The 18602-nt window shown below is 44.3% G+C and overlaps 1 protein-coding gene across 2 annotated transcripts; it reads left to right on the top strand.

Annotated features, from left to right (window-relative positions):
- The first annotated feature begins 260 nt into the window (after window positions 1–260).
- On the top strand, window positions 261–15736 carry LOC310809843 (histone acetyltransferase KAT7). Of its 2 annotated transcripts, none has more exons than XM_083677354.1 (15): window positions 261–393; window positions 1847–1994; window positions 3045–3206; window positions 3640–3879; window positions 4559–4641; window positions 5458–5544; window positions 6088–6186; window positions 7039–7149; window positions 8141–8332; window positions 9838–9927; window positions 10732–10872; window positions 11871–11964; window positions 12180–12326; window positions 12672–12778; window positions 13098–15736. In XM_083677354.1, the coding sequence occupies exons 1-15, from the start codon at window positions 379–381 to the stop codon at window positions 13194–13196; spliced, it is 1815 nt and encodes a 604-aa protein (XP_083533480.1). In that variant the 5' UTR covers window positions 261–378; the 3' UTR covers window positions 13197–15736. The 2 variants fall into 2 exon arrangements, with proteins under 2 accessions (XP_083533480.1, XP_083533479.1); XM_083677353.1 differs by having other exon boundaries at window positions 10732–10878.
- Window positions 15737–18602: the final 2866 nt, after the last annotated feature.

Genomic DNA, 18602 nt, shown 5'->3' with positions numbered 1-18602 from the left:
GATACTGATCTGATCTGATAATGGAGTAGGCCTATGACCAGAATTGCCTCACCCAAATCAACTCTATTTTAGTAATGCATTAATTCAAAAGATAATTTCAATTTTCAACTAGGGGCGAATAGAACAGAATATCCACGCACAAAATGTAGGGATGCTCGCATGGTTGAAATTAAAAACGTTTCAAAACGTTCCCAGACGTTTATGCCTTGAACGCAACCCGGAAATGCGGGCAAGAAAAAATTGTTGCGCGCATAGTTGGCCCATCTCACTGTATGAGAGGATTTCATTTCCAGTATTTTAGACTCATTAGCTAACACATTGTGGATATCGACAGCTTGAAATAAGTGCATAATCGTGGGATAACGCCCTTAGTGAGATATGCCTCGGAGAAAGGTAAGATGAACTGTTCGTTCATTTGCAGCATCAACGTAGAAGAAGTGGCGAAGTCAGCTATCAAGCAAGCTAGCTAGCTATCAAATAATATAATATCATTGCAACGTCAGCTAGATGCTTCGCCTGTGCGTATAAATGGCAATGCACCGAGTGAAATGCATTGGTGCGTGTACTATTTAGGCACACTATTACATTGCATGCCATGTCAAGGCATGCATTGATAATTGCAAGCAAGCTAGTCTGCCATATCAGTTGAGCTTCGCTGGCATCGTCATAGAAGTGGGAGTCATGACTATTGGGCGTGTTTGAGGACGCGTGACAATACCGTTTCATTGTATTGTTACTCAAGACGTGAATTCAGATCTGAGTTTGACGACTAATCAGCTAATTTATTGCAGATATTCAGAGTAATGTAGCCTTTACCCAGCTCGTTAGTCGTTAGGGAACAAGTTGTACCTTGCAAGCGAGTAAAGTGTTTTTTTATGTTATGATTGGGCAGAATAAGGAATTGCATTGTACCCATTGGTTGAATGTTTTAATGCCCCACCCCTCCTCAACAACCATTGGTTACAGTAAAACGATGGCCCCACAACAACAACGTTGCATTGACTGTCTTCAGACAGCTTTAGCTAAAGCATATTATCCATAAATACACATGTAGTGTTTAGTCACTCGTGTCAACGGGTTTGAATTGGTTGTAACCGATTTATGACTTGTTTAGATGTTTGTGAGGACGGTTCCCCCGTTGATTTGATAGTTTCCCCCCTTTAGTTTATGTTTTGACAGCGTGCATTGTGGGAGACACGGAAGTGTTGCTCGCGTGCGTCTGTTGTGGTAGTGCGCACCCCCTCCATCCATCCATCCATCCATTCATTGTACTTAGATTGTCAAGTCCTCATAAATCTTGATTTACACCACATAATATCGTCAACAAACGTCTTGTGGGTTATTTTAGTGGATGGGCTGCATTCAGATTTCTGTTTATTTGACGTTCCAACAACCTCTGCTGGTTATATGTCCTGTCAATGTCTTTTTCTGGTCTTCTTGGCGATCCATTCGAGGGTCATTCAATCATTCCGTTTTAAACGTAGCAGGCTAGATGTGGTTTTGAGACATATCGCGCCCTAAACCATGGTTTTGATTTACAGTATTTAACTTAATGCTTACTCAGCAAGATTTATTAGCCTAAACTCGAGCAATGGAACACTGAGTTATTTTTCCTTGGGATGCGGTTATTTGGATAATTGTCAAGATTGTGGGGCATGGTGTTCCGAACATGGGAGCATTACTGAATTATCCAGTGGTAAAACTGTCTTCTTGTCATACTTAAAACTCAGCTGTCATGACATGTTTGTTCATATTGTAGGGACGCTTGCAGTGAGGGGAAGTTAGTCGTTTTAGCAACGCAACTTTGCATAACTGATGCTATGTCTCGGCTTTGTTCTTGTCAAAGAGGAACGCTGGGAGCAGTTCCGACGGCACCGAGGACTCGGATTTCTCCGCAGACCTCGAGCACACCGACAGCTCCGAGAACGACGCGCACAGGCGAAGGAACACGCGACTCACCCGAGCCTCGCTGCGACTCAGCCAAAGCTCGCAAGGTATCTGTCTTGCTTTGTTTTAATTGAATGACAACATTTACAAGCAAACAGTGGAAACTGAGACGAGAAACGACAATGCATAATAGCATGCTTTAACTCTAGAAGTTCTGATTACCGGTCATATTTGCACATACTGGCGTTTGAGTCTTTCATGATCATTAAATGACTAACTTCTTGAACTTCTATATGCAGTTACTGTACTATATGTAGTGTGTACAACACATCTAACGTTAAATTCAATATGAAACCCCCATCGTTTTTTCTTATGTTGTGGGTCTCCTTTGTGGCACTGTCCATAGACAAAACCCTCTCTTTCACAATAGCCTTTGTATGAGGATAATCAGGGTTATAAGTTGTGAATAGTTTTAGACAGGCAGACCCCCGACCCACTGAGCCCTGCTTGTTCTGTCTGACTTGGTTTCAATAGGGAATGACATCGTTTCCACCCCTTTTGTTATTCTAGGAAACTGGATACACTTTGTGATGTTTAGAAAGCTTTCAACTTCCCTTGCTACTGGCTCGTTAGGCACGAGGTTGACTGAATGTGAGCGGAAGTAGTTAATTTGTTGTTGTTTATTCTTTTTGTATGTTTTTTTTTTTTAATATCTTGGCTACTGTTTTTCTTTGGCCATGTTTTGGGTCTCCAAATGGATGGGCAAATTGTATTATTCTAGTGCTTTTAGATTTTTTCAATATATGTTTTGGCTACAACAATACTACAGTCATGTTTAATTTACGTTGCCTGCACTGGGCTTTTAGATTGTATCTATTTATGTGGGGCTGGGGAGGCTGGTGTAGGTAGGGCTCATTGTAATGCATGGAACGGAATGAGGAATGGTGTCAGAGAGACATGTTTGATACCATTCCTTATTTCATTCCATGCATTACAATGAACCCATCTTCTGATTTCTACCTCCCCAGCCTCCCCTGAAGTGTTAGAGTGTTGAGTCTTGTTGGTAGTACAGGGTGTTAGGCCTTTGCTTTGACAAGTCCAGACTAAAATACCCCAGAAGTAGAAGAAGCTGTCTTGTTTACAACCTGTCTTTGTAGATTCCAGCCCGGTCCAGCGGACCCCACCAGCACTGGGCCCAGAGGAGGTGGTGACCTTCTCAGCCCGCAGGGTGACACGGAGCCAGCAGGGGGTGCCAGTCACCCCCAAGAAATACCCCCTGAGACAAAGTCGTTCCTCTGGGTCGGAGACAGAGCAGCCTGGTGAGCTGGCAGAGAGGAAGATGGATGGATGGATAGATGGAGGGAAAAGGTGGAGGGGTGGAGGATGGATGGAAGGGAAAAAGTTGGAGCGGAGGAAGAGAAGGAGGATGGATGAAAGGAAAAGGTGGAGGAGGAGGAGAATCTCAAAAGTCTTTCCTTGATTCCTTGGGTCCTCTATCCTCATTGGAGGAGAAGGTCTGGGGTTCCTCCCCTCTGACCCTCTCCTTCGAGTTTTGAGAAGGAGGGGGAAGCGAGGAGAGAGGAAATACCTTTTCAGATTTGATCATGGTGTCTAGGATGTGAGTTAAACCCCTCCTTAATTTCCATTCTCTCTCCTCATTGGAGGAGAACGCCTCCTTAATTTCCATCCTCTCTCCTCATTGGAGGAGAGCCCCTCCTTAAATTCCATCCTCTCTCCTCATTGGCTTAACAGACCTGAAGGCAGTTGCGGACCAGGACGAGTCTCCGCCACGCACGCCCACGGGCAACGCTCCCTCGTCGGAGTCGGACATCGACATCTCCAGCCCCAACGCCTCGCACGACGAGAGCCTGGCCAAGGAGCTGTCACTCAAAGACTCCGGCAGCGACCTCTCCCACAGGCCCAAGCGCCGGCGCTTCCACGAGTCCTACAACTTCAACATGAAGTGTCCCACGCCGGGATGCAACTCCCTGGGTAAGGGACCTTTACATGTCTGTCGTCCATAAGCACTCTCGTTCAGTTCAGTTCAGTTCAGTTCAGTTCAGTTCAGTTCAGTTCAGTTCAGTTCAGTCTAATCCAGTCCAGTCCAGTCCAGTCCAGTCCAGTCCAGTCCAGTCCAGTCCAATTCAATTAAAACCTTTACCTGTCTGTTGTCCATAAGCACCCTCATTCAGTTCAGTCTAGTCCAGTCCAGTCCAGTCCAGTCCAGTTCATTCCAGTTCAGTTCATTAATCTGTTCTGTTCAATAATCCTCCACATATAAATACAATGCAAACAGACAACACGCAACGTACATCATATCCCCACAACAGACTTCCTGTTGTCCACAAGCATCCTGATTCTATTCTATTACGTTCAAAATACTGTATTTATCCTGCAATAACAAATTACATGAGACATATCACATAAAACACACCACATGAATCAGAAGAGGCAGGTGGAGGGAGAAATCGGAGGATGGGCTCATTGTAATGCATGGAATGGAATGAGGAATTCCTCATTCCGTTCCATGCATTACACTGAGCCTATCCTGCAATGTTCTACCTTCCACCAACCTCCCCTGAATCACATGATGAAGACTATATTGACATCTAGTAATGCTTATTGACAGTCTTCTTCTCCATTTGTCTCACATGACTTTTGTCCCTCTTAGGCCACCTTACAGGGAGACATGAGAGGCACTTCTCTATATCAGGTTGTCCTCTCTACCACAACCTCTCTGCTGACGAATGTAAGGTAGGTCAACATTTTCAAAACTTCAGAATGATCTGGATCCTTTTTTTTGCTATCCAGGGATCAGATATACAGTACCAGTCAAAAGTTTGGACGCACCTTGCCAAGAGTCTGCAAAGCTGTCATCAAAGCAAAAGGTGGCTACTTTGAAGAATCTAAAATATAAAACATATTCTGGTTTGTTTAACACTTTTTTGTTTACCACATAATTCCATATGTGTTCCTTCATAGATTTGATGTCTTCAATATGAATCTACAATGTAGAAAATAATAAAAATAAAGAAAAGCCATTGAATGAGAAGGTGTGTCCAAACTTTTGACTGGTACTGTATGTGGCAGATTTGGAGTAGTATTGAGGAAATCAGACGGCTCATTCTGATCCGGATTAAACATTTTGATACACTGGGCTCAAGACTTCGCCTGCTGGCTTTTGGTTTCTCAGATGTTGGAGTCCTGATTTGTGTGGGGACATTCCATGCTTTGCGAGGACATTCCATGCATCACAATGAGCCCGTCCTCCAATTTCTACCTCCACCAGCCTCCCCTGGTTTACTCTAGATTCAGGGACACCTATGCAGATGTTAGAATTGATGCTGCGTTCGCAGGCGCTCTGAAGTACGCAACATGGAAATTTCCGACTTGGAAACTTCGTCATTCAAAGACGTTCCCCACTCACTGACACAAGTATCAGAATCAACCAATAGGATGCCCTACGCAAATAACTTGAACGTGAAGTTCCGATTTTCCAAGATGGCGGGCGCGTTATGAAGGGCTGTATATGAGGCTCTGACTGACAGGAAGGGGCGTGTCTCTCTCCAGGTGAGGGCCACGTCACGTGACAAACAGGTGGAGGAGCGGACGCTGTCACACCGGCAGGACGAGAACAGACATTCCACACGACACCAGGTAACATCAACATACTCTTCTTCTCTCTCTAAACACCTCATCCTGATATACTCCAACCTTTCTCTATGGCCGGGGTTCCCAAACCTGGGGTTCGGGAACTGTCAAATCCAACCAATTAGAGCCTCTTTTAGGCGATTAGAAAACCCTTGGACGTCATTATTATGGAGTTGTTGGGGTCACAGGAAATAATGGACCTCCAATTTGGGGTCATGAAACAAAAAGATTTAGGAAGCCTTGCCCGTGCCACTCTGTAAACATTTCAAGGCAAATTAAACTATATATTTAGTAATGACAGAGATACTATCTTTGATCGCCAACGACATCGTTGTTAAAAACGAAAGCAAAAGTGAAATTATGATGTTCCTCTTTGAATTTAGCTTTTTAGTGGTATTTCTTTCCGCATTTTGACGTGAATCAACGCGAGTCCGGTTTCGATAATGAAATCCAGCGCCACTTTGTTCAAAAATCCTGGGGAGAACCATGGAACCCTTTTCTTTCCGAGAGCGTGGCTGGTGGTTGATGTTGTGTCCTGTGGCTCTCCAGGCCCCGAGCGACAGGCAGATGAGGTACAAGGAGAGGGTGACGGAGCTGAGGAAGAAGAGGAACTCTGGCCTGATGAAGGAGCAGAAGGACAAGTACATGGTGAGTATCGAGCAGAGGAGGCTGGCGGAGGTGGAAATCGGAGGACGGGCCGGGTTTTAAACCCTGGTGTCAGGTGACATGATGTATCGCCTTCACTGTCTCATCACATCAGCACTGTTTTATTCACACTTCAGCCTGGGAGGCTGGTGGAGGTAGAAATTCGAGGACAGGCTCATTGAAATACATGGAATGGAATGAGGCATGGTGTCAATGCATGGAATGGAATAATGAATGCTATCAAACATGCATGTTTGATGCCATTCCTCATTCCATTCCATTAATCCATGGGATCACACACACACACACACACACACACACACACCTAAAACCTCGAACTCAATCTCGTGAAAGAGTGAGAGCAATTTACAGTACTACATGAGTTTTTTCACATTTGATTTTGAATGTCATCATTTCCGTGTAATGGTTTATAATAACGGTTTATAATACACTTAACATATGCTCAGACGGTATAAACAGATTATAACTGTATTATATTAGAAATATTAGGGTAGAGCTTTAGTCAACACACTGTAATGTAACACATCAGATCATGTTTATTAAAAAAGAATCGAAAAACAAAGCACTCTAAAGGTCAGTGTTATCTTGTAGTCAAATAATCTGTCCAGTTGAGATGTAAAATAAATAAAATCAACTTTTTTGAAAATATGTGATATGATATTTAAGCAATATCGCCCAGCCATACAGTATGTCCAGTTGAGGTACAGGGCTTGTTTAGAGGTAAAAAACAACTTATTTCTCTTCTTCTCTCCATAGTAAAGATGAGGTCACATGTTCTCTTTTCTCCTCCCCCCCCCCCCCCCCCCTTTCCTCCTCCTCCTCCTCCTCTCCCAGGAGCACCGCCAGAGCCATGGGAACCACCGTGAGCCCCTCCTGGAGAACATCACCAGTGACTACGATCTGGAATTGTTCAGGAAAGCCCAGGCACGTGCTTCAGACGATCTTGTAAGAGAGAAAACTCACCGCCCCGTCGCTCCTCTTCTCCTCCACCTCCTCCTCCCATCTTCTCTTCTTCCTCCTATCTCTGTCCCTCAGCCCATTGGCTACTGACTGACTGACCGACTTCCTGTCTGGGCTGTTTCCCTCTCTCTCTTTCTCTCTCTCTCTCTCTCTCTCTCTCTCTCTCTCTCTCTCTCTCTCTCTCTCTCTCTCTCTCTCGTACCACTCTCCCAGTGGGGCAGTGCATTCTGGGAAACCCGGGGAGCGTTCTGGATAAACTGGCTCCCCACATCAGTGTGGACCAGCTGCATGGGAGTTTGGTGACAGTTCCTTTTCTGTCTTTAAACTAAACATATCAGATTAGTGGCTCGTTTTGAAGTTTTTTTTACTCTATTCAGTATCTTTGTTTTACTGAAGATAGAGGCTCGCCTTTCATACCTCCAAATCAGGGGAGGCTGGCGGAGGTAGAAATCGTAGGGCGGGTTGATTGTAATGTATGGAACGTGTTTAATACCATTCCCATCCATCCAGCCCGTCCTCTGATTTCTACCTCCACCAGCCTCCACTGTTTCAAATCAAATCTCTCTCTATGTATCCTTCTCATGCACATTTCAGACCGCAAAGGTGTTTCTCTCTCTTTTTCCATACAAAATTACAAAGCTCTCCAAACATCTAGAACATTCCATAGGGCATCTAGCCCTCTAACTCAACGCTGTAATCAAGCCTCTCTCTCTGCCCCCTGCCCCTCTTCTCTCCTCTCTCTCTGCACCTCCCATCTTCTCTCCTCTCCTCTTCCCCTTCTCCCTCCCTCTTATTCCCCCTCCCCCTCTTCTCTCCTCTGCTCTCCTTCCTCTTTCCTGTCTCCCCTGATTTTCTCCCCCTTCACTCTTTCCCCCTCCTCTCCAACCCCCTCCTCCTCCACCCTCCCTCCCGCCTCCACTCCCTCCTCCCCCCTCCCTCCCCCCTCCTCCCCCCATCACCCTCTCCTCCCCCACAGGAGAAGCTCCGCCTGCAGGGTCAGGTGACGGAGGGCTCCAACATGATCAAGACCATTGTGTTCGGCCGCTACGAACTGGACACCTGGTACCACTCTCCCTACCCAGAGGAGTACGCCCGCCTGGGTCGCCTCTACATGTGTGAGTTCTGCCTCAAGTACATGAAGAGCCAGACCATTCTGCGTAGGCACATGGTGAGACACCTCTGTCTTCATAACGTGATGGTGATGGGTTTTTGTGATGGTGTTTTTGATGTACTTTGTGGGCTGTGATCTGACTTGATCTGAACTCATTCACTGCCGAGGGTGAATAAAGTCGCCCGTCAATTGTCAACATTCTAGAGTGCCAAGGGTGACTTTATTCACCCAAAGAAATGATCAAAGTAATGTTGCTCGGTAAATACCACATAAAACACTTGGCACTCTAGGTGGTGAGTGTTCTGGAAGACTTCGGCAGTGAGTGAGTTAAAGCGGAATTTTACCCTGTAATCCAGTGGATTTGTTGCTTTTTTGTGTCTACTATTAGTCAATAGTCAATAGTAGACATTGCGTCTTAAAACAATCTGTGAGTCACGATATCTCGCTTTGAATCCCCCTGATGAGTCCTGATGTTCCAATTTGAGTCAATTCCCATGTTTCCCATTTGAGTCAATTCCGACAACTCCCAAGCAACCTCGCATTTCGATAGCTATGATGCAGCGTCACGCGATGACAGTTGGAGACGGTATCGTGTACAAGGAACGACCTGTTTTCTTATTCTCATGTTGTTAGTCCTGTAGTAGCTGCCCTGTTAGAGGTAATTTCAGCAACCCTCCAATCACTGGCTCACATCCGGGGATTGAACAAGCAACCTGTGTGGGGGTGTGCAGGTGTCTAGGTGTCTTCAAGGGGCTGGCAAACACTTATAAGCTACATATGAGTGCCTAATATGTGTTCACTAAAATAAAGCCTTACGGGGGTCTCTACGGGCTGTATTCTAATCTGCCGGACTGAGTCAAACTGTGTGCCACCAGAATATTCCATGTACTTCGGTCTGGGGGTGAGTTTAGCTGTATTCTGACTCGAGGTTATCATGCAATTCTGACTTTTATTTCGACATTTTTCATTGCTTTAGAAAGTCCTATTGTGTCGGTTCATTTGCGATGATCTGAATCGATTGCGTCTCATTTTTATGCGGTCTCACATCCCCATCTTTCCTCTCCTGCCCAGGCTGGTGCTTGTGGATATGGGTTGATTTTGGTCCTGGTGTTTTCATTGATCTGTATTGTCTGTGTTCTAGTCTCCAGAGCCAGTGTGTCTCTCAGTGGAAGGGAGAAATTGGAGGACAGGCTCATTGTAATGAATGGAATGAGGAACGGTATCAAACACACGTACTGCGCCCAAGACATCGCCTGCTGGCTTTTGGTTTCTCAGATGTTGGAGTCCTGATTTGTGTAGGGACGTTCTATGCATCCCAATTAGCCCGTCCTCCGATTTCTACCGTCACCAGCCTCCCTCCCCTGATACTCTCAAATCTATTCTCTGTTCTTTGTGATGATCTTTTCATAGATAGCTCATACAAATTCAAATTTTTATGGCGTCTCAAACCCTCCCCTCTCTCTCCCCCCCTTCCTCTCCCTCTCCCCCCTCTTCCTCTCCTCTCTCCCCTCTTCCTCTCCCCCTCCCCCCTCTTCCTCTCCTCTCTCCCCTCTTCTGCCCAGGCCAAGTGTGTGTGGAAGCACCCGCCTGGGGACGAGATTTATCGTAAGGGCAACATCTCCGTCTTCGAGGTGGACGGCAAGAAGAACAAGGTGAGCGAACAAACAAAACACAGTGTCCTCCTACGGTTCCCAAATCCATATCTCGTATATTTTTTTATTGTTATAACTGCTTTTCTACTGGATCTGAGTCAAGAAACTCGGGATTTAGACCTTTTGGGGTTTTGGGGTTTCGATCTCAAGTAATGTGAGCCTCTTTGGAGTGAGTGATAACTGCACCTATTCAGAGTAATGTCTCTGCTTGCCTGATGGTCCTCTCATTAGTCTTCCTCGTGCTACCCCCCCCCCCCCCCCCCACCACCACCACCACTGCCTCTGTTAGGAGGTTCTTATGTTCTGTATTCTATATCTGTTAAAAATGTTTACCTGTTCTTATGTAAGGCGACCTCGAGTGCCTTGAAAGGAGCCTGACAAGTCAAATACAGTGGAACCTCGAGATACGAATGCCCCAATATACTAATGTTTTGAGATACGAATGAAAATTTGAGATACGAATCCTTTTTTTTTCGTGAGAAGTGGCAGCCGCGCGCGAGAACTGGCAGCCGCCTGCACACGAACCCTTTTTAAAAAAAAATTGTGATACGAATGTTTTGACTTACGAAGGAAGTCTCGGAACGGATTAAATTCGTATCTCGAGGTTCCACTGTATTATTATTATTATTATTATTGCCAGAACCTGTGTTAGCAGGGTTTTATCTTCTGTACTTGTATTGGTACTGTATCTTTACTTGTTCTCATGAAAGGAGCCTAACAAATCAAATAATATTATTATTATTGTTGTTGTTGTTGTTGTTGTTCTTCTTCTTCTGATTATTATTATTATTATTATTATTATAGATCTACTGCCAGAACCTGTGTCTCCTGGCCAAGCTCTTCCTGGACCATAAGACGCTGTACTACGACGTTGAGCCCTTCCTCTTCTACGTCATGACCGAGGGAGACAACACAGGCTGCCACCTGGTGGGCTACTTCTCCAAGGTGAAGGTGATACATGACTAATGTACACAGAGACATGCACACACGCACGCGCGTCACACATGCACATGCACATGCACATGCACATACACACACACACACACACACACAACCTCTCTGCAAGTGTTTGAGCAAGGCTGCTTCTCTCTGATCTCTCTTTGAGGCGATAGCATTTCTCTTACACACGCGCACACATACATACACACACACGCGCACACATACATACACACACACACACACACACACACACACAACCTCTCTGCAAGTGTTTGAGCAAGGCTGCTTCTCTCTGATCTCTCTTTGAGGCGATAGCATTTCTCTTACACACGCGCACACATACATACATACACACACACACACACACACACATACACACACACGCACACATTTGAATACTTTGAACTTGGGTTCACAGTAAAGCATCAAAGAACCCAAAATATAACACAGGTTGTACAGATAGTCATGGATACATGTAACACCGCCTTCGCCACACAGCTAATCTTCCCACAACAGTATCTTGGCTTTTTTCTTTGGGACACCTGCAATTTGCAGGCCACGTACTGTTAGGTAATGCACATGTCCAAGACTGCCAAATGTGAGTATTACTTAAGTGTGACTAGGAGTTGGTATTTTAACAGTTTTGTAGAAAAGGCTTCTCCATGTAAAGATGGAATGAGCAGCCTACTCCTAATATGTTCACCTCTCCTAGGCTTTCATCAACAACAACAATGTCAGGTGTATTTGGAACATTAGAAAATACCAATGTCATCATTCTCACTGAACCAACTTGCCATAACACAGGAATGCTTGTGAATTTTAACTGTTGATGGTGATGCCTGTCTAGCTTCACTAGCAATTAGGACACACACACACACACACACACACACACACACACACACACTCTTCAGCTGGCCCACGCAAAGTTGTAGTAGAACTCTAAATATGAAAAGTAAAGGAATGGAGGCGGAGAGATAACTTTTGAAGTGTTCTTTCCCATGCAGGAGAAGAACTCGTTCCTCAACTACAACGTGTCCTGCATCCTCACCATGCCCCAGTACATGAGACAGGGCTACGGCAAGATGCTCATCGACTTCAGTAAGTCTACAACAGCTTACACAAGTGCAGTACGTGGGATGTAAACAAGACAGGGATGCTATGCAAGAATTTGGCTGTGCTAGGTCTCTAAACCCTGTCCCTGGTCTCTTCTCCCTGCTGTCTAAGCTGTTCTCTCTCGAAACCCTGTCCCTGGTCTCTCCCTGCTGTCTAAGCTGTTCTCTCTCTAACCCTGTCCCTGGTCTCTCTCCCTTCAGGCTACCTGCTGTCTAAGGTGGAGGAGAAGGTGGGGTCTCCGGAGCGCCCCCTGTCAGATTTGGGCCTCATCAGCTACCGTAGCTACTGGAAGGAGGTGCTCCTGCGCTACCTCAACAGCTTCCAGGGCAAGGAGATCTCCATTAAAGGTGAAGGCACAGCAACACGCTCTTAAAGGGATACCGACATTGTTCTCGGGTGAATGTAAATCCTATCAGAGTTATCATTATTTTGACCTCATATTCACAGACTCTTAAAGGGAAAGTAGACTGACGTACATGGGGGGGGGGTGCCCCATTCAAAAAGACACTCAACACTCAATCAGCGATGACCTCTCGTCCCTCAGTGCCCATCTGGACACGTGCCTGTCACAGCTCTGATGATTGCAAAGGAAATGAGAGATTGTAATCAGGGTGTTGTCAAGGTGATGTCTAAGGTTCCAATTCTAATTCTAACGTTCTGATTGTGATGTTCTATTTGTGGCCCATGCACAGAGATCAGCCAGGAGACGGCAGTCAACCCCGTTGACATTGTCAGCACTCTGCAGTCTCTACAGATGCTCAAGTACTGGAAAGGGAAGCACCTGGTCTTAAAGAGACAGGTACGTCTCATACTCTACCATCCACTGCTACAGTGGACCGGTGGTGGTGGTGGTGGTGGTTCCATAGCTGTAATCGGAGGACGGGCTCGTGGCAATGCATGGAATGGAATAGGGAATGGTATCAAACACGCGATTCCTCATTCCATTCCATGTATTACAATGAGCCCTCCTCCGATTTCTACCTCCACCAGCCTCCACTCTTCCATAGCCAGTCAATGTGGAGTGACGCATACAAACACGTGGATCCTAGCCTACTAACACGCTACTGTATGCATATTTGAGCCTAGCATGCTAACGTGCTACTGTGTGTATCCTCCAGGACCTCATAGACGACTGGAAAGCCAAGGAGACCAAGCGCGGCAGCAGCAAGACCATCGACCCCACAGCCTTAAAATGGACGCCACCCAAAGGGACATAGAACTTTTCCTCCCCTCTTCCCCCCACCACCACCACCACCCCTGACCTGGGACTCCAACCCCTGCTCGCCCCTTCCGCCCACGACGTGGGACCCCCAGCTCAGCAACCCCCCACCCCACCTCAACCACCCCTAGCTCTGCAAACACAGGGCCTGGATTCAACATTCGCCAACAGGATAGTTTACTTCCCACCACCTGACCTGGTCAGCTAGTAGAATATGTTGTGTGATTATGTGTGCATAATTATTGAGAAACAACACAAAGTACCCTGGCGTATGTAGTGCATTGTAATCAAGATGGATACTGATGGCGAGTTGCTTGAATCCAGACCCTCGAAAACCCTGGCTTCCCTTTCACATAACAGCTCAATAACAACAGTGTCATTGTAATAAACCTGTCAGTTACTAGATATGGAACTATAGCTTCCATTGGGCACTCACCCCCCCCTCCCCTCTCCCCCTCCCCAACAAACACAACTTTTGTGTGATGTCAGCATGAGGTCACTTCCCTGGATGACATCACAACATTCCGTTGAGAAGGGCAAGGGAGCACCACAAGGTTCCATGTTTGTGTTTTTTTTCATTGTTAGGTTTTAGTTACGTTTTGTACAAACTTTTTCTCGTCTATTTTTTCTACCTCTCTTTTGGTTTTACCACTGTTTTAGCTCTGTGGCCAACTTTTACGTTTTTTTTTTTTTTTAATTCTATTCTAGTTTGTTTTTAGTCTGACTGTTCAAGGTCAAACAAAGTGCAAGTTCAAGTAACCTTGTTAATATATTTAAATGATAAAAGATTTTATGGTACACGTTCGGCCTTGCAAGACAAAGTGAAGTATATTTGAAGAATGTGTTAAAGTGCAGGACTGGTTTCCTTGCTATGACAATGAGAGAACTAGATTTTAATGTTGTAAGAAGAGATTCTCTCAAAGATGTCAGAGGCAGGGTTGGGTTCAATTCGAAGTTCAATGTACCGAAGACAATCGGCCATGTTCAATCCACTAATCGTCACTTCTTGCAGTGAATAAATTAATATTCAAATTGACCCCAACCCTGGTTTGAAAGATAATTAAAAAATACATGTAGCACCCAACAGAAGAAGCAACAGTGTATTCCAGATGTGTGTTAGGGTAGAGGAGTTTTTGGAGATTTGTTTACATCGTTACTTCCATTGAAAATGAGGTTTCTGACTGATAGTTTTGTTGCTGTAAACGTTGTTTTGCCAATGCCGCTAAATATATAGTCCTAAATTTCACGGTCATATATTTCACCACAGTCGTGTGTTTAAAGGGATCCGGTTTGTTCAAGTTCTTCAGTAACAGGTTTCCGAGATGGGCTGTTACAATGGCTACCCAGCACGCTTGCCCTCACCACATTGGAGCGTTTTAAGAGTGCCATTGTCAGCGTCTTATGATTGTTTTGGCCCTCTACGGACCTACTTCCAACTCCCTCTCCTTTTGAATGTCGAAAAAGAACGTTCTAGAAGACTAGTCTTTCGGATTATATGTGTACTGTATGTTCTCATTTAGCATTTCAGAAATTGAATTGCTCCCAGCATTGCGTTGTTCTCTTGCACACATGTTTGAATGATGCATCTTATTGCTTCCTGACCGGTTGTTTTGGAATCATCCACAACGTTAACTAATACTGTTAATGTCCCTATACTGTAAACATGATTTCTCTGAAGGCCTAGTACGCTCTGTTCTCTTCCATCTCCTACCAGGGGAGGCTGGGGGAGGTAGAAATCGGAGGACGGAGGCTCATTCTAATGCACGGAACGGAATGAGGAATGATGTCAAACACCCCGTGTTCTGTATTCCGTTCCATGCATTACAATGAGCCCCTCTTCCGATTTCTACCTGCGCCGACCTCCCAGGTCTCCTACCCGACCTATGACCTGTTCCACTCGTCACCGTCCTGTTGTCCCATGTCATGGTGCTTCCTCCCCGTGCCAGTGACAGTGATACCTAGCAACACCAGAATGGCTGAGGCTACGTTCAGTGGGCTGTTCAGATAGAAATATATGATGTAGAACAGGCATGCCTAACTGACGTTTTTGAGTGAGGAATGGTGTTCAGCTCTATTCATAACGTTTCTATCTTGATTCGTTGGAGTATGTTAAACCCAGCTGAACGCGAACCCAGGTCTACCTTGAAGCCCAACTGGTGGAATGTGCTCACCTTTGTACAGTGTCATAGAATCTAGGCGATCCATTCTGTAACAAACTAAGCAAGAGCAGTAGTCCGCTGTACCTATACCTACAGCACACAACAGGGGAGGCCGGCGGAGGTAGAAGTCGGAGGACGGCGGCTCATAGTAATACATGGAACGGAATGAGGAATGGCGTAGTGTCGGATACCGTCTTCCTCGTTCCGTTTCATGCGTTACAATGAGCCGCCGTCCTCCGATTTCTACCTCCGCCGGCCTCCCTTGCTGCTACCTACACCACAGTGAGAAGTAGTGCCTCTGTCTGAAGTCTGAATGGTGTTTTCGTGCAGCCTCTGTATGTAGTTCCAGCTGCGCACCTGCTTTTGTACTTGCTTCCTCTCTCTCTCTCCAATAAATCTATCGAAACAAATGGTGGAACATGTCTGAACTGTGTCTTTAGTGTTTTCTTTTGTTATTATTGTTGTTGTTGTTATTATTATTCCTTTATTGATGAGCCCTGCTTACAACATGAACAATAAACAGTATGTTTGTAATTACAAACAATTCCAACAACAGCTTACACAATATAGCCAATTAAAACACGTACGCACATTCCCTGGGATGACGAATCATTTATCAAGGTCTTACATTGACCGACAACAGAATCTAATTTCACTGTTTCAATGTTTTCATGAATGGGAACAATGTCTGTCACCTAATTTGTTTCCCTAAGTGGCGGAGGTGATTCAGAAACACTTGTGATACGGTCACCCTAACAACCCTGCCTGAGATGCGTAAACTCAAATGCTCAACCCCTTGGAACTTCAGGACGTCCTCTTGGCCTAAAGGTCCAAGGTTCCTCCAAGTGGGAGACCGAGTTTCAAACCCCACCCGCCTTACTGTATCAATCCTCTACACACTGCAGTAGTTTACACGCTAGAGTTTTCAGTTTAGAGTATGGTTCTCTTGTGCGCCAATTATGACAAAGTACCACTCACGTTTACAATGAAAAGATGAACAGTACACTCAGGGGATCCGTTTGAACAAAAATAGGTCTTTTATTAAGGAAATTCCAACAGCATTTAGACTTTGCGGCCACATTGAGGTGTTGTTATAGACATTATAGATCTCTCCTTAGCTAGAACTGCTGGGGGCTGCTGCCAAGTCAACATCATCATCAGATATGTGACACAAAACATCAAGGACGGTATGAAGAGGAATTCATGTTTATTCTGCAAAGCGAAGTCTCTGTCCACTCCGTCATCCCATCAACTTCATCATGGTCTTCATTGTCGCCCAATCTTGCGGTTAAGTAAGCTACACATGAATGATTATGTACCATATTATCATGATTATGTATTTCAGATTCCATATTGTAGACTATATCTCTAACAACCACTATGAATCACCGCATCACTGTCTAACATGATGTCGTTGATGCTTTTGTCATCTTGAATCTATTCTATTGGTTTGCCTTGAGAGAAACTGATTACCAATTTGAGCAAAGAATTGAAGTTGAATTATTACACTACGCTAACCTTTGGATATCAAGTTTAATATCTCTAATATCTCTAAATATCTCTTCATCTCTAATAAAACTGCGGCTTGTTCCATTCCTCCTGCATCTCTGAAAAATAGAGATAGAATACATTTACATTTACATTACATTTACGTTTACATTTTAGACATTTAGCAGACGCCTTTATCCAAAGTGACTTACAAGTACATTTGTATAAGTAAGTGAATCATCTATACATCAGTCATCATAAGAAAAACAAATCTATGCTAGGACCAGGGGCAGTCACAATGTTAGAAGAATTGTGTTACAATTCTAAGAATACGTTAGATCCTCTGTGGTTCAGTTAGTAGAGCATGGCGCTAACAATGCTTAGGTTGTGGGTTTGATTCCTGCTGGGACCATATATACTGAAATGTATGCACTCACTGCAATGTAAGTCGGTTTGGATAAAAGCGTCAGCTAAATGGCATATATATGTCTCATAATATTTTCAAAGATGTATCAGATGGAATTAGGTTGTGTTGCGTAACTCCATACCTCCACTTGAAGATCTTCGCCCCATGAGTCCAACAAACATTTCTCCTTTATTTCCTGAGAGAGAGGGAGAGAGAGAGAGAGAGAGAGAGTGAGGGGGAGAGAGAATAAAAATCGTCTCATTTGAAATACAGAGAAAATAAGAGTATAATAGGGAATGAGGACCTTGAGAAAAGCAACCTACTTTTCCTGCCAAGTCGAACTGGTTGAGCGGCTCCTGAAATAAAAAAGAAAAAGTGGTTTGCGTTATTAGAATTCCAAACATTGTAGCCTATAATTGATGCAAGCTGGCTAAGCTATTGTGCGAGGCTAGGCTGTGAATCAAGACTCAAACTTAATGCAAAGAAAGACGTGGAAGTGGGTACCTGAGCTTCGCCCCATGAGACCGTGAAACTGCTGCGACTTGGACCGCTTGATAAGATCAGATAGACGGATAGACAATCCTGCACCCTCCGACGGATCCCCCTGCTGCAACGACATAAAAGACGACATTTATATTACATTTTAATAATTAAGCAGCCGCTGTTATCCAGAGCGACTTACAATAAGGTACAATCCGCCTGAGGTAAATGAAACAACTATACATCACAATCATCGTAAGAAGTGCTAGAAGCAGTCACAGTGCTAGAGAAAGAAAAGAAAATATCGTTTTCAACACTTTCATTCACAATACACTGAATTCGGAGAGAGGATATATATCATATATTATAATGAATGATATATAATAATATTATTTATATTTAAATGCTAGGACCAATATTATTTATTATAATTATTTATTATAAATAATATTGGTCCTAGCATTTTGTAGACTATATAATACTGTAAAATATTATGAGACATATATATGCCATTTAGCTGACGATTTTATCCAAACTGACTTACATTGCAGTGAGTGCATATATATGCATATATATATATATATATATATATATATATATATATATATATATATATATATATATATATATATATATATATATATATATAGAGAGAGAGAGAGAGAGAGAGAGAGAGAGAGAGAGAGAGAGAGAATGAGAGAGAGAGACAGACAGATATTAATCATATCTACCAATAATATGATGAATATTATTATTTGGGAGCAAGCAACACAAACAATTACTATACGGAGCGCTGTCCGTGGTGCTGACCGAGCACTGTCCTAAATGATGACAGAGTTCAGAGGCGGACGCTCGTCTTGTTACCTGCCAG

This window comes from Argentina silus (genome assembly GCF_951799395.1).
Source record: "Argentina silus genome assembly, chromosome: 9".
In the NCBI taxonomy this organism is placed as follows: Eukaryota; Metazoa; Chordata; class Actinopteri; order Argentiniformes; family Argentinidae; genus Argentina; species Argentina silus.
The sequence above is the reverse complement of the archived record's forward strand: the minus strand, read 5'-3'. Positions and strand labels throughout refer to the sequence as shown.